General features: G+C 57.4%; 1 protein-coding gene across 3 annotated transcripts; it reads left to right on the top strand.

Annotated features, from left to right (window-relative positions):
• The first annotated feature begins 304 nt into the window (after positions 1–304).
• Positions 305–11,603, top strand: PTPN7 (protein tyrosine phosphatase non-receptor type 7). Of its 3 annotated transcripts, none has more exons than XM_077190486.1 (10): positions 305–419; positions 3,410–3,638; positions 3,982–4,165; positions 4,591–4,675; positions 5,208–5,284; positions 7,693–7,830; positions 8,572–8,682; positions 9,423–9,580; positions 10,416–10,529; positions 11,082–11,603. In XM_077190486.1, exons 2-10 carry the CDS (start codon positions 3,508–3,510, stop codon positions 11,173–11,175), a joined length of 1,092 nt encoding a protein of 363 aa, XP_077046601.1. In that variant the 5' UTR covers positions 305–419; positions 3,410–3,507; the 3' UTR covers positions 11,176–11,603. The 3 variants fall into 3 exon arrangements, with proteins under 3 accessions (XP_077046601.1, XP_054504677.1, XP_077046602.1); XM_054648702.2 differs by lacking the exon at positions 305–419 and adding an exon at positions 1,478–1,591; XM_077190487.1 differs by lacking the exon at positions 305–419 and adding an exon at positions 2,569–2,744.
• Positions 11,604–16,104: the final 4,501 nt, after the last annotated feature.

Below are 16,104 nucleotides of genomic sequence, written 5' to 3'. Positions count from 1 at the left end.
CACTGGGTGGCACTGGCAGGGCCGCCCAGGGAAGCTGTTCTGGCACACCTGCAAACACACAGGTGTGCACAGACACACAGCTCTCTGGTGAGGTAACAGCACAGTCACCTCAGTGAGCTGGGCTGGGGTGACTGTGGCCAGACCAGCCCTTGGAGCAGACACAGGGAAGGGTTTGGGGTCCGTGGGGCTGTTGGGGTGCAGCAGGAGCTGCTGCAGCACAGCGGGGTGAGGGCTGAGGAGGAAGGAAGCTGCAGAGCCCGGCACGAGCAAACAGGAAGAGCAGTGGGGATGTGTCAGGAAGGATGTGCAGTGCCCCAAGGGCAGACCTGGCCTACCTGAGCCAGGCCAGGGACCTGCGACCCCAAATCCACCCCTGCCCTTCCTGCTGGGGATGGGGAGCCCACCTGTCCTACCCTGAGGTACTGAGGGGTGGTGGTGGGTGCAGAGGGCTGTCCCAACATCGGCAGGGGCTGGGTCTGTGGGGTGGCACAAGGAGCACGAGGGCAGGCACCGAGGGTGGGAGGCACTGAGCAAGCCCTGGCACATTCCAGGAGCATGGGGAACAGCCAGGGCATGGCCTGGGCAAGAGGACACCAGGTATGGGGGGATTCATGGCAGCATGGGAGGATTCATGGCAGCATGAGAGGATTCATGGCAGCATGGGAGGATTCATTGCAGCATGGGAGCATTCATTGCAGCATGGAAGCATTCATTGCAGCATGGGAGCATTCACGGCAGCATGGGAGGATTCACAGCAGCATGGGGGGATTCATTGCAGCATGGGGGTATTCACGGCAGCATGGGAGCATTCATTGCAGCATGGGAGCATTCATTGCAGCATGGAAGCATTCATGGCAGCATGGGGGAATTCATTGCAGCATGGGAGCATTCATTGCAGCACGGGGGGATTCATGGCAGCATGGGGGTATTCACGGCAGCATGGGAGGATTCACGGCAGCATGGGAGGATTCACGGCAGCATGGGGGGATTCATGGCAGCATGAGAGGATTCACGGCAGCATGGGAGGATTCACGGCAGCATGAGAGGATTCACGGCAGCATGGGAGCATTCACGGCAGCATGGGGGGATTCATGGCAGCATGGGAGGATTCATGGCAGCATGGGAGGATTCACTCTGGCTTCCTGAGGGGCTGTGGTGCCCCCAGAGCAGCCCCACTGCACCATGCCGAGCAGCCCGCCTCACGCCTCCTGCCCTCATGGCTGCCTCCTGCCCATCCCTCCGTGCCCCAGGGTGGCAGCAGGGCTGGCCATGGCGTGTGACAGAGGCCATCGAGCTCACCCCACAGCCCTGTCAGAGCTCCTGTGGAGCCCTCCGGGGAGGCCGGGCCGTGCCCGGGGCAGGCGGGCCGGGGGGAGCAGGGCCGGGCGGGCCGGGCCGAGCTGCGGAGCTGTGGCCGGTATGTGTGTGGGTGGCTGCCGGGGTGGGGGAGAAGGAGGGAGAGGAAGCAGCAGAGGCAGCAGCTCCTTTGATAAGCGGCTTCCTGAACACTTTCAAACCGCGCTGTCAGGCTGAGCGTGCCGTGCCCGCGGGCCTGGGCCGGGACCGAGGAGCCCTCACGGCAGGGCAGCAGGTAGGCAGCCCTCAGGGCACCAGGCTGGGCAGGAGAGCCCCCAGGGCACCAGGCTGGACAGGAGAGCCCCTGGGCAGTGCCAGGCTGGACAGGAGAGCCCCCAGGGCACCAGGCTGGGCAGAAGAGCCCCTGGACAGTGCCAGGCTGGGCAGGAGAGCCCCCAGGGCACCCAGGATAGGCAGGAGAGCCCCCAGGCTGTGCCAGGCTGGGCAGGAGAGCCCCCAGGGCACCCAGGCTAGGCAGGAGAGCCCCCAGGGCACCAGGCCGGGCAGGAGAGCCCTCAGGGCACCCAGGCTGGGCAGGAGAGCCCCCAGGGCACCCAGCATAGGCAGGAGAGCCCCTGGGCACCCAGGCTGGGCAGGAGAGCCCTCAGGGCACCCAGGCTGGGCAGGAGAGCCCCCAGGCAGTGCCAGGCTGGGCAGGAGAGCCCTCAGGGCACCCAGGCTGGGCAGGAGAGCCCCCAGGGCACCTGGCTGGGCAGGAGAGCCCCTGGGCACCAGGCTGGGCAGGAGAGCCCTCAGGGCACCCAGGATAAGCTGGAGAGCCCTCAGGGCACCCAGGCTAGGCAGGAGAGCCCCTGGGCACCAGGCTGGGCAGGAGAGCCCCCAGGCAGTGCCAGTCTAGGCAGGAGAGCCCCCAGGCAGTGCCAGGCCTGTGCCAGGGGCAGTGGGCATGTGCGTGTAGATGGCAGCGCCAGGCAGGCCAGGATGCTGGACAGGCCATGTGAGCTGAGGTGCTTCCCTGGCATCTCCCAGGTGTTTCCTGGCCAGACTGGGATGGGAACCTGGGCTGTGTCTGGTCAGCAGCTGCTCTTGTCCTGCCTGTATTGAGAACACCCTGTATGGGGCACAGGGATGGTGTGAGTGGCAGTGGTGGCATTGCCACTCTCAGAAATGGCACTGGGCAGCAGGGAATCCTGGGGAGCAGCTCCTGCCCTAGCTGTGTTCCCAGCCACCATGTGGACACCAGCTCTCTACAAAACCTCCCCGAGCAGATGGGCTGCCTGGGATCCCACTCTTTGCCCACCAAGATCTCTGACTCTGCATCATTCCCTGGCTCTGGGTCTGCCTCCTGCTCATGGAGGAAGCAGGGGATGAGGAGGAGGCTCAGGATCCCAGGGTGCTGCCTGCACCATGAGGAGCTGTGCCCAGAGGTGAGTCAGCATCACCTGCATCTCCCCAGCCCTGGTGATGGAGGATGTCTGGCACCCTCCCCAGCTGGGCTGCCCCACGGCCTTTTGCTCAACCACCCGGATAGAGCAGTTTCCTCTCAACAGATGCTGTGACCTGCAGGGTGGAGGAGGCTGTCCCAGGGCCATGGGGCTGTTGAGGGTGCCTGGTCTGTGTGTCCCTGCAGCAGGAGATGGCCAGGCTCTGTGCAGTGGCTACAGCCACCTCTTGTCACCTGCTGAGCACTGCTGTGCTCAGACATTCCAGCTCCCAGCTCCCCACCATGTCCCCAGGATGAGGCAGGGGGATGTGATGGAGAAGGGCTGGGAACACAGGGCATGTGCTTCCATGGAGGTGGAGAGCATCTGGGGCTCCCCCAAACCAGGCTGTGCCTGCCACCACAGAGTGGGTGTCCTCCCCTCAGGGGAGGCAGGTGGCCCTTGGTGCCATGCCCAGGGTCACCAGTGTGGGCTGCAGTGCTGCAGGGAGGGTGACTGTGCTGGGAGCTCTCCAGGATATCTGCCTGCATACAGGGGCTGGGGTCCTGCTTCCAGGACAACTGAGCACTTAAAATCCCTTGCTTGCAGACCATCTGTGGGGGCTCCATCCAGCCTTGTGGTGTCTCTCAGATCTGACTTTTCTTTTCCAGCTGCTTCTCCTCTGATGGCTCCATGCTCTCCCAGGAGCTGAGAGCCCCCTGTGTGGCCCTGCTGTGCTTCAGGACGAGGGCTCTGTGCTTGCTGCAGCATGGTCCAAGCCTGCTTGGTGTGCTCCAGAGTTCATAGGGGCAGCCTGGCAGCCCAGGCAGCTGCAGAGGACATGGACAAGGCAGAGAAGCCCAGTCCCCCTGCCAAGAAGCACGTGCGACTCCAGGAGAGGTGAGTGTGCCTCGGGGTGCCCATGGCACTGCCCATCCCAGGGCTCCCCTGACATTCCTTTGCCAGCCCTCTGCCTGCAGTGCCAGCTCTGAGTGCAGAGGCAGCCCTGGCACTCACCCAGCCCAGGACAAATCCCAACACCTTCAGTCCTTCAGGGGACTCTTCTCCCCAGCAGGAAGGCAAAATGTTCAGCTACTTCCTGTTCCTCAATCTCCCCATCTGCTGGGGTCTCCATCTGGCCTTTGCCCAGTGTGGGGTGGTTTTAACTGATGATGCAGTGGGGTGGGCTGTCCTTCTGTCCCAGGGTGGCAGTAGGTCAGCCAGGGACCCCTGTGCCTTGCAGGAGGGGCTCCAATGTGTCACTAGTGCTGGATATGAGCTCTCTAGGGAACGTGGAGCCCATCCAGCCTGTCTGCACGCCACGGGACATCACACTGAAGTTTCTGAGGACATCCAGCCACGTGCTGAGGAAACAGGAGCTCCAGCAGCACGCCCAGAGCCTGGCACAGCTCCAGGAGGAGTTTTCGGTGCGATGATCACGATTTTCCCTCTCCCTCCTCACAGGAGGGGTGCCAGGGGCTGGCAGTGGTGGGGCTGACAGGGTGAAGGCTCTGAGCCCAGCTGTGCCCCACAGCCTCAGTGGGAGGGCAGGAGGTGTGGGCAAACAGGGGAGGGATGCCCAGGTGCCACCTGGTCCCTGGTGCACATGTGTCCTGTTGGGGTCCTTGCAAAACCCTGTCCTGCCCTCCCATGCCATGCTCTTCTCCCAGCACTGCCTCTCTGGAAGGAGTTCCACCACAGCTGGAGTAAAGCCAGACTCATCCCAGGAGCTGGCATCTCTGCTGATGCCCCTGGGCCAGCTCTGCCCTGCTGGGCAGCCAGGTCTGCCACCAGCAGGGGACACAAGTGGCAGCAATGGGCATTTCCTCATGGCTGTTTTCTCCCCCTGCAGAAAATCCCACCCAACTTTGTGAGTCCGGAGGAGCTGGAAATCCCTGGGCGTGCTTTCAAGGACAGATACAAAACCATTCTCCCCAGTAGGTGCCACTGTGTCCCTTTGCCTCCCATTTGCCTGTGGGTGAGGGGTGGCTCAGAGCAGCTGTGGCACTGGGGTGGGCACCTCTGGGTGCTGTTGCTGCTCCTTCTGCCCGTGGTGTGCACAGTGCTTGGGGTACATGGGGAACTGCTCCTACCCAGGTGTGCAGCACTCCTGGGGCCTTCCATGTCCCAAGGGCATGGTCCTGAGAGGGTAAAGGCTGAGGGTGCTGTGGAGGGGCTCAGCTGGGCTCTAGTTACCCAGGAATGCTGGGTTTTTCTTTACAAGATCTTTTAAGGTTCTGTGGATGTCCAGGGGATCACTGCAGGTGAGTTACCCCAGCTGCTCACTATGGCACCTGCAGGTTTGGGCTGTGCCCTGAGGCTAAAGTGGGACAAGAATGTGCCTGAGGGAGGGTGCAGACAGCTCTGGGCATGGCATGGAGCAGGAGGACTCAGCCTCCAGCCCCTGGGGTTGAAGCAGGGAGGATGGGCGGGATCAGTCCCTTGGGTGAGACCTGTGACATCTTTCAGATCCTGAGAGCCGGGTCTGCCTCAGGAGGGCTGGGAGCCAGGAGGAAGACAGCTACATAAATGCCAACTACATCACAGTGAGTGTCCTCTCCTCCCAGGGCTGCAGCCCAGGGCTCCCAGGGCATCAGGCTGCAGGTGCCACACTGCTCACACATGCTGGGGCACTGTCACCTGCTCTCCTGTGGCTGCACTGGGGCTGCAGACTTGACTTGCCACTCCTGCTGGAGCTGGAGATGTGGCTCCATCTGCACAGGGCAGATGTGCTGTTCCTGTGCTGGGAGAGTCTCATGAGGGAGCTGCTCTCAACTCCTGGGCACACTGAGCACCCCAAAAGGCTCCCTGGCAGTGGCTTCTCCATGTGTGGCACCTGCTCCTCACACACTGGTCCATGGTCTGGCACAGGCATGGGAGGCAAACTGTGTCAGCAGGTTATGGCAGCTCAGAGATCCTCAAACCTCACTCATCCTGGGATTTTTTCTCTGCTCAGGGGACTTGCTGCAATTTCCCAGGAAGGGAACTAATGAAAATGGGGTGTGGCTTATTTTTGGCACGTGGTGGGGTTCCTTTCCAGAGACTGAGAAATCCCCAGACCTTAGGGTGTTACTTAGACAATTTGGTTTTGATTCCATCCCTGTACAAACCCTTCCAGGCTGCAGTCTCTGCCAGAAGGGGATCTCTGTGAGCCAGGTGCCAGTTTTGCCCTTGGGGCAGGGTCCTGGCTGAGCCACTGATCTCACTGCAGCACCCTGCCCTTGGGGCTGCCCAGGGTCCTGGCTGAGCCACTGATCTCACTGCAGCACCCTGCCCTTGGGGCTGCCCAGGGCCAGGGAAGCAGAGGGGAGACTGTTGGTGCTGTGAGTGAGGCAGTGAAGGAAAGCAGGACGTGGAAAAGCAGCCCACAAAAAGTGCTGGAGGGCAGTCAGGAGCATTTTTTCCTGGTTCTGCTTGTGGCTCAGACCCACAGCAGCAAGCAGCACCCAGCAGGGAGGGTGAAAGCTCCCTGGGACAGGAACACTGTGCCCAGAGCTGCTGGGAGCTCCAGGGGCAGTTTGCCCACGGGCAGCAGAGGAGCTGTGACACCTCAGGTGACACTGCCACCCTGTCCCTACACCCCAGGTGTGGGACACCCAGGAATGCTGGGCTTTTCTTTACAAGATCTTTTAAAACTAAACTATTTAATTAAAAAATGACACCTAAATTATTTTCACTTTTAGCTCAATAACTCAAATAATTATCAAAGTCCACAATGTGGGCTTTTTTGTCTAATTACAAAACACTACTTAAACTTATGAAGAAGTAGGACTAGTAACTGCTTTAAAACTTCTGGTTTTAGTTCTAGAGATATTACTGTATTCTAAAACTCTAAGTTTTCTACTCAGTGATATTCTAACTGAACTCATAATCCTAGTGCTATCAATCAGCTTTTGAAGCCCTCTCTACAGCCCCAGGTCAAACAGTGTTCCCCTGAGGGGTCAGAGTTTGTCAGCACAGAAAGTTTAAAACTCTCAGCATCCACAACTCCAACATCTCCCCCTCTTGTTGTATCCCCTCTGTCTCACCTGACTGCTGTCAATGCACAAGCACTGCCCATCCCTGTGGCACACACAGCTGCACACACAGCTGTGCCCACACCCCCCTGTGTGCAGCTGCTATTTCCTGACCCCTTCCTTCCCCTTGATTCCTCAGAGGTGTAGCAGTGCAGGAATTTGTGGGCACATCAGAAAATTGGCAACCCAGCCTGCCTGGGCATGCCTGGGAGGAGCAGGAATCTGGGAGGGCTCTGCAGGTGTTTGATCACATCAGCCCCACCTGGGACTGATGCTCTTCCTTCTGAGGTGTTCCATGAAATGCTTTTGAGCATGGCTGTGGGGGGAAGGTGGAATTCCCAGGGTTTATACCCCCAGGGAATGACACTCCTGAATGGAAAATCACATTTCCTAGGAAAAATAAATCATTTCAAGGCATGAAAATAGGGCTCTGCAAAACGTTCCTGAAAACATTCCTGTCCCTTAGCTGGCCCAGTGCAACTTCTTGTGAGACCAAAGCATTAACATAACCAAAGCATTGCTGGGAAGGCCTGGATTTTCTGTACCTTTGGCAATTTTATACCAGGAGAAGTGTCTGGAGACAGAGGATGCCTGGAGCTGTGAAGCAGGGATTCCTGCTTGTCCTTGTGGAAATACCCCTTGTGAGGAGTGCAGCTCCTTGTGTGAGCTTTGCCTCGCCAAGGCATCCATCAGCTATTGCCACACTGACAGTGACTTTGGGTGTCCTAGGATGGACTTGCTCCTGGGTGATGGGACCAGTGGGGTGGGGAGGATGCCTGGTGGCTCCTCAGCAGATCTATAAAAGCATTTTAAGGACAGATTTAGTAAGAAACAGCACGTGTAGCTCAGCCTCTAAAGCGTGGTGGGGGCTGGAGTGAGCCGGGCACAGCCCCGGTGCCCTCAGGGTGCCCCGGTCCCTGACGGGCTGTGCTCGGCAGGGCTACGCGGGCCGGCCCCGGGAGTACATCGCCACACAGGGCCCCCTGCTGAACACCGTGAGCGACTTCTGGCAGATGGTGTGGCAGGAGGAGGCTCCCCTCATCGTCATGATCACCGAGCTCCAGGAGCGCAAGGAGGTACCCGGGAGCCTGCCCAGCCCTGGGCACAGCGGGAGGGGGGTGCTGATGGCAGGAGAGGGCTGGGTGAGGCCAAATGTGGGGCTGTGCACCCACTCACTGTGCTTTTGTCTCAGAGGGTTCCCTGATGAATCACAAGGGGAGGAGGAGATCCCCAGGGCTGCAGCCTTGGCCCTATCTGGTTTTCCTCCTCACATGGCTGTGTGCTCTGGGCACTCTTTCCCAGCTGGATAATAAAGGGTTAAAGCTGGATAAAGGGTCTAGGGCAGCCCCCAGGGATGGGGCAGAAGCAGTGGGCAGCAGTGCCCCTCTGGCCCCCCAGAGCTCTCAGCCAGGGGATCCAGCCCAGGGGAGGGGGCACTGCTGCCCACTGCTTGTGCTTCTGGGATGGGAGCCAACAGCACCTGCCTGGGGGAACTGAGAACTGGAAATCCTTTCCTGGCCATGTCTATGCTCCCTTCTCTCCCTTCTCTCCCTGTGCCCTGGGTCCTGCTGCATCTGGAAGCTTCCTGGGCTGAGCAGGGATATGCATCCCTGGGGCCTGAAAGCCAGGGCAGGGCATGGGAGAGGGTGCAGGGGTAGGGATCTATCCCTTCTTTGCTTTCCCTCTGTATCACTCTACCTCCCCAAGGTGAGGACCCCTCTCACCAGCACTGACTCAAGCACAGTTCAAACATCCTTGACGAGGGTCCTTGGGTGCCTTGAGCATCTCCACAGCCACAAACCTGCCTTGTTCTCCAGAAATGTGTCCACTACTGGCCCGAGAAGGAGGGCACCTATGGCCCCTTCACCATCCACGTGCAGGGGGTGAGCGAGTGTGTGGAGTACGTGGTGCGGGATCTCTCCATCCAGGTGGGTCTGAGCCTCATCCTGGGGCACAGAGGGAGCACCTGGGGCCCAGCAGTGCCCCTGATAATATCACTTCATTTATTATCCCCACAAAAACCCCTCCAACAACTATACCCATTTCCATTAAAATAACTGCCTTGGTTGTAACAGCCCTAGGCATTGCTTTAGCCCTAGAAATCTCAAAAATAGCCCAAACACTCATTGTCACAAAACAAACCTGACACCCCTGGCATCTCTGGGCTGAGAGCTCTCAGCAATGAGATGGCAATGCTCTGTGACAGGAAAGAGGAGGGTTCATGATTGTCAGGAGGGCCCTGCCAGAGGAGGGGTGTGCAGAGCCTGGGGAGGCTGGGAGGGAGCAGGAGCCAGCCCTGGAGTGCTGGAGAGGGGTCAGCTGGGCAGAGCAGCACCAGTCTGGTGTTTTTGCACTGTGTCATTGGGCTCTGCCCCATGGGCTCTGTGTCACCCTGGGTTGACACCAGCCTGAAGGATCTGGCTTGCTTTGCCTGGATTCTGGGACAGTATGTGAACACTCTGCATCTGTTCTCACCCTCTGGGATGGGACACATCCATTGGCTCTGGCCCAGGGGTCTCCCTCATGTCTGGCAGAGGCTCAGAGAGGGATTCAGGAGGAAAGTGGCTGAGATGAGTATGAGCTGCTTGAGCTCTGCTGAGCTGAACTCCCCATTTCATCTGGCCCGTGCCCTCACATCCCCATTTCTCTTTGTCCTGTGCTGGAGAAGCTTGGGAAGGAATGCCGCAAGGTCAAGCACATCCTCTTCCCTTCCTGGCCGGACCAGCAGACACCTGAGTCAGCCAAGCCCCTGCTGCACCTGGTGGCCAAGGTGGAGGAGGCTCTGCAGACTGCAGCCAGCCCAGGGCCCATCGTGGTGCACTGCAGGTGAGAGCTTGCACCTCCCTGAGCCCTGTCTGTGCTTCTCCCCAGGGTCAGTCCCCTGTGAGTCCTCACATACAGGTCCCACGGTGGTGCAGGAATCCCAGGGCACAGCCACCCCCAGCAGAGCTGTCAATCAGCAGCTCCTGTCCTGGCAGCACGATGGTGGCATTAGAGTGGCATATCCTGCACTGGGGTCCAGCAGGGTGGGAGCAGGAGGGATCTGCATTTGGGACCCAGCCACCAGCCCCACCCTACACCCACAGCTCCAGCTCTGGAAGATCCTGCTTGAGCAGAGAGATGGAACCAGGTGACCCCGTGGTTGGTCCCTTTGAACCTGTCCCATTCCTGCTTCCTGTGCCACCCAGCATGGCCTGTGGCTTGGATGTGGCCATGTTTCAGGACAGCCCTCCTGCAGGAGGTGGCCTCTGCCTATTCTCTCCTTGCTGAGGGACAGTGGAGCACAGCACCTGTTTGTCCCTAGGGAACATGCAGCATGCACTGCTGCAGGCTGAGTGCAAACCTGGTGCTGGGGTTAGAGCCCACCTGGGAGGGGAGGGGCTGCAGAGCCCCCCTGCACTGCACAAGGATGGGCACAGAATGGTTTTGTGCTTGCAGAGCAGCCTCAGCCAGGCTGTGACACACAGCAAGAACTCCCTGCCATGGCAGAGTGACCCCAGCCCATGGCTTTGGTGCCTGGCTCAGAACCCTGGTCTGGCAGCTTGGGCCAGGAGCCCAGCATCCCTCCAGGCAGAAATCACAATCTAGGAGTGCACCAGCTCAGCACTGCAGGTGCAGGCAGTGGGTGCTGAAGGTGCTCACAGCTGTGTTTGCCCTGCAGCGCGGGCATCGGCCGCACCGGCTGCTTCATTGCCACCAGGATCGGGTGCCAGCAGCTGCAGGACACGGGGGAGGTGGATATCCTGGGCATCGTGTGCCATCTGCGCATAGACAGGTGGGTACACAGGGCAGGGGGCTCCCTGCAGGGTCCTGCTGGGTGCCAGCCTGACAGCAGGGCTGGGGGAGGGATGTGGCAGAGATACGGGGATGGGCATCCCAGGGGGCACAGGGACTGTTTCTGCTGGAAACCAGAAGGGTGCCTGGGGGATGCAGGTGTGTGGATAGCAAACAATTCCCAGTGCCAGGCTGGTTCTGCAGTCAGAGCTGCTGTAGCTCTGACATGAGGACATGAGGGAGAGGAGAGGGGCTGTGAACCTGGCAGCCATCTGCTCCTCCCGCCCTGCTCAGCCACTAAATCCAGAAACACTCCACCTGGCCACTCTTCAAGAAGTACAGGTGAAAATTAGCACCAAATCAGCTGCCAATCTCATTTTGAACAGCCCAGCAATGCTTCTGAAGCCCTCTATTCTTTGGGCTGCTCTGCTGCCTGTTTCAGAGGCATCTTGACATGGCTGGTGCAGTGGAAATGTTTGTGCCCTGGGAGCAGAGAGCTGGAGCAGGGTTCTGTGTCTGTGAAGTGTCAGTGGGCCCTGCCTTTCCCTTGCAGAGGTGGGATGATCCAGACGAGCGAGCAGTACCAGTTCCTCCATCACACGCTGGCTCTCTACGCCTCCCAGCTGCCAGAGGGGGCAGCCCGCTAGCGCAGGGCTCCCGCCGAGCCTGTGGCTCCCTGCTCGGACCTCTCCTGCACAGCCTCGGGGACACCTTCACCAAAAAAACCCCTCCTGATGCTGCCAGGCCACAGAGCAGCAGCGTGAGCATCCCTCGGGATGAGCACAGCCCAGCCAGCCCCGACTGTGGCTTTGGAGCCTGGGGAGCAGCAAGGTGAGGTGCTGCACTGGCTGCTCCAGGTGGCCACTGCTGCTGGCTCCAGGCAGATTTCACCCACAGAAAGCAGCTTTGGCTTTTGAGAGGTGCAAGATCTTGAACCAGAAGAGCAAGTTATGTGGAGGAACTGCATCTGGCAGATGCTGGGAGTGTGGATTGCCTTTCAGCTGCACACAAATGTCCACCCTGTCAGACACAGCACTGGTGGAACTACCCTGAAATAAACAGAGCCTCTGTCCTGGCTGTGCATCCTTTGTGGGCAGGGCTGGGCTTGCTCCAAACATGCACCACTAAACTCTTCTTGCTAAAGACACACCTTGATGGTTTGGTGCACAGCCACCAACAGCGTTCTACAGCTTGCTTTCCTCTCCACCTTCAGCCAACACCTTCTCAACAGCCTCAAAGCAGAATCATAGAATTATAAAGGTTGGAAAAGACCTCCAAGATCGAGTGCAACCTCTGATCAAACCCCAGTGAGCCCACTAAACTGCATCATGAATTGCCATGTATATTTGTTTCTTGAACACCTCCAGGGATGGTGAGTCCACCACCTCCCTGGGCAGCCTGTGCCAGTGCTTGAGCACCTTTCAGGGAAGAAATTTTCCCCCATATCCAACCCAGACCTCCCTTCTCTCTAGCAGGGGAGATTCCCAAGTGCAGTTTGCAAGTGATGTGTTTCCAATTGCCTTTTGTTACATGAGGGTGGGGATTTTGAATTCTTGGTTTGTTTTTTTTTTTTCTGAAATCAGACCAAAATAATATTTGAGTTTTATTAGGTTGTCTTTTTAACTGATAAATCCAGAGGCAGAAATATAGAACATGGAAAAACATTTTGTCATAAAGCATGGAGATGGAAATACTCTGGGAAGTATTTTGAAGTACTATGAAGGTATTCAAAGCTGCCCTTGCCAATGGACATTGGGCACCCACTTGGGCAGTGAGGGCTGGGAAGGAGATGGGAAATTCCCAGTCTGTGCCCACCCATGTCATGAGCCCTGACATGACTCAGTGTGAGATGCAGGGAAAAAAGGCTCAATCTTCCTGCTGGAAGACATGTGCATGACCTACCCCTTCCCCACGCCATGGCTCCCCAAAATGCAGCTGAATTGCTGCCCAATGGTCTTCCCTGCCCACTTCCCTCCCTTGGCACCAGGAACAAATCTGCTTCCTGGCCCAGCAGCAGGAAAAGGGGCAGATCTCAAGTGACATCCTTTCACCTGCTGCATTTCCATCACCCTGGCAGAGAAATCCCCCTGCTCTAGTGCCAGGTCAGCCCTTCCTCAAGCCCCAGCCTGCCCAGCCAGGTGATTTGGGGTGGAATTGTGTTCTCTGTGGGACTCCTGTGTGATGCTCAGGCACTTGGAGAGATGTGGAGCTTTGTAAGCTCCCTGCAGGTGAATGCATGGCCCAGGACTTTGCCTTCTCAGGTAATTTGGTGTAACACTGTTACCTTTAATGGTGTCTCTGAGGCACCCATCGAGATTTGAGTTGGAGACAGGCTTTATTCAGCATCCCCCTCCTCAAATCCTTCCTTGCCCACTGCCATCAGGCAGGAGAAGTTGAAGACTTACAAACTGCACCTGGACAGTTTTTCAGCACTCCCTGGACAGCAGGACACGCACCATTTTCCTCTTGCTTTCAATCTGCTGTCCAGAGGAGAGCTCTCAGGGCAGGCTCAGGCCAAGGGCTGCCTGAGGGTCTCCCAAGGCATGCAGGAGCAGCAGCAGGATCACACTTGGCCAGGGGTGTTGGCACCTCCTCCCAGATTACCCATCAGGTGCTGGGAGTTTTTCCAGCTCAGCTGTCTGATGCAGATTATGATCAGTTAAGCAGGTTTCCTGCCTTTTGATCTCAGTTTCTACCAGCTCCATTTGTTCCACACTTACCTGGCCCCTGTGGGAGTTCTCTCCATTCTCTGTGCACTGACCCCCTGAACCATCCCCTGTGTTATTGCCAAACCCTCCCTGGGCTCACCCCATGTCAGAGGTGCAGCAGGGTTTGTGTAGGTACAGTTTGGCGTCATTGGGAGTGGGGCTGGCTCAGCCCCATCCCCAGTGGGTGCAGCTGTGAGAAGCAGGTGAGCAGCACTGACAGCACTGAGCCATGGAGTGCCCAGGTGTGCTGAGCAGCCACAGAGGGAACAGAGGGCACACAGTGCAATGCATAAACATGAGGGTGTAAAAGGCTGGGCTAAAGAACAAGGAGGGCTGATGCTTGAAGCCTTCTGAAGTGGTGTGGTGCTACTCTGTATGGGTTGAAGCCTTCTGATATTGTATGGTGACACTTTGTGTGTCATGGCCATCTCACCTGTGACGTGTGCTGTGACAGGTTTGAGCTGCTCTGGCTGTGTCCTGAGAAACTGCTTCATCCAGTCCATAAAGAGCACAGGGTACCAGCAGATAGAGGAAAAGAACCTCTCCAAAATCTCGTGCTTCCCCGTGCCCTGGGCTAGCATTAAGCCCCTGAATTAGCCAGGGATTTCTGCACAGCCAAGATTGCTGCTGTTCCTCAGCCCCCCACTTAAACCCCAGGTATGGTCCCAGGTGTCCTTATCCTCCCCACAGGTGTTCCTGTGCTCCAGGGGAGGTACAGCCCAGGCAGGCAGAGCTGGGGCCCTGGTTACAGCATCCTGAGAACCATGTCCCCAAGGCTCAGGAAAAGTCCTTCCTCCACACAACCAGAAACCAGTTTGGGTTGCAAGTCCATCTAGTACCAACCCCTTCCACCATCCCAGGCTGCTCCAAGTCCAACCTGGCCCTGGGTACTCCAGGGATGGGGCAGCCACATCTTCTCTGGGCAGCCTGTGCCAGCGCCTCACCTCCCTCTTTGTGAAACCTTTCTTACATCTAAGAAAATATATTAGGTATAAAGATACAAGATTTTGTCGTATGCACATGACTGTAATTTTGGCCTGGGGTTTTCCAGGCTGGTAGTCCATTCCCTCCCCTTGCAACAACTCACTGGGATGGGAGGAACAAAACATGGTGGCCACGTGGCAAATATCACTGTTGTGGCACACACCAGCTTTGGTGGTGGTAAATAGACCCAGAATGCTCCAAATTCACTTGCAGCTGCTGGAAAGTTTCAATGCCTTCAAACACAGCACTGCTTCAGCAGGTCCTTGGAAAGGCAGAGCATGTGCCAAAATCCAGCATTTTGAGTAATGAGTAACAGCTTTGCTCTCAGGTGAGTGATGGTAACCACAGGCTCCAACAGCACCCCTGGACTCCAAGTAATCAGTGACCAAGGAAAGGAGACATTTCAGGGCACACTTTGACATTTCCAGGCAGCACTGGGGTGCCAGGATTTCAAGAAGGCCCCATGGGAGCACCTGCAGCAGGTGGGAGCCCACAGAGGATGAGGCCCACAGCAGCCCCCACCCAGAGCCAGAGGGAGGCTTGACCTGGGGGCTGGGAGCACCAGGAACCCTGAGGGACATGGCAGTGACAGCTCTTGGTGCTGCTCCTTGGTAAGCCAGTGTCTGTCTGTCTGTCTGTCTCTGCCCCGACATGGGTAGGGTGGTTCTTGGGCTGCCCGCGTTTCAAAGGACGAGTCTGGACTCTTCAGCTTTTCGATCTTCAGATTGTTTATTGTTTCTTATCTACAAAATTTTCTGTCTGCCCAACAGAGGTCTGACCTGCAAGGCAGCCAAGGGCACTCTGCCCACCCACGAGGCCATCATGTCTTTTTATACTAAAATCTACGTACCTGATATTTACCTTTATTTTCCAATACTTTTCACCCATGTTGGCAAGTGCACCTTCACCATAAACCAATCCCCAAGTGCCAACATCACCACAGAAGATGGAAGACAAGAAGAAGAAAGAAGAAGGACGAGACATGCCCTGATCCCTCCATCTTGTCTCCATAACCCCCCTGTACCAAAAACCTTAAAGTTTATATTTCACCCTATAAATGTGTCCCTTTTACACCCTTCACTCTAAAGTGATTCTCATGTCCTCAAACTGCTGTCACTTCTGTGGATGGATCAAAATCAAGCCACCAAACACTCCTGGCAACATTCCAGGATTTCCGAGACCCCCAAGGGTTCTCTCAGCAACTCTGGACATCCGGAGTGATGTGCTGAGTTCCCACAAGCCAGGGTTAAACTCAGCCAGGGAAGCAGCAGGAAAAGCCTCCCCTCACCCACATGGGCTGGCACAGCCCTGAGCTCTGCTTCCTTAAGGAATTTGGTTGAGCAACCACATCAAACCCTGCTGGGAATGTCAGACATGCTCTGGAGAGGTCTGGGGCTCTCAGGTCTGGAGAGGCCCTGGGGTGGTGCCAGCTCTTGCACAGGACTCTGCCAGTCACCAGCTCTGGCATGGCCACCGTGGGGTGACAGCACTGGGACAGTGCTGCAAGGGTACAGCCACAGGGACCAGATCTGCTGGGTGACCCCTGCAGCTGCCACCATGGACCCTCTGCAGGGAGTAGGGCTTGGGACCCTGGTTCAAACCACTGGGAAACAGCCAAATGTCCCCAAACCTGTCAGGGCTGACTCCCCTTGATGAGAATAAGGGAAATAGGGTGGGTGGAGTGGGGATGGTGCATGAAAATTATCTTTTTTACTCATTTGTTTATGTCTCCCAGTGTGCGGTGGTCAACAACTGAGCTGTAGTCCCTGCTGTGAGGGGTGAGTTTGGTTTGGGCACTGGATGGGCAGGGACTGTAGGAACATCCAGGAGCAATCTCTAACAGCTTCAGTGCTACAGGAATGCTGGGGGGAAGCCCCAAACTGG

This window comes from Agelaius phoeniceus, chromosome 25 (assembly GCF_051311805.1).
Source record: "Agelaius phoeniceus isolate bAgePho1 chromosome 25, bAgePho1.hap1, whole genome shotgun sequence".
NCBI lineage: Eukaryota > Metazoa > Chordata > Aves > Passeriformes > Icteridae > Agelaius > Agelaius phoeniceus.
Note: the sequence above shows the minus strand (reverse complement) of the source record. Positions and strands in the feature narration are given on the sequence as shown.

Bases quoted from the DNA above. Each gene is read 5' to 3' on its own strand.
- PTPN7 (XM_077190486.1), top strand. From the start codon at position 3,508: ATGGTCCAAGCCTGCTTGGTGTGCTCCAGAGTTCATAGGGGCAGCCTG. The intron at 4,166-4,590 runs GTGCGATGATCA...CTCCCCCTGCAG, and splicing joins AGCTCCAGGAGGAGTTTTCG to AAAATCCCACCCAACTTTGT. The intron at 8,683-9,422 runs GTGGGTCTGAGC...GTGCTGGAGAAG, and splicing joins TGCGGGATCTCTCCATCCAG to CTTGGGAAGGAATGCCGCAA.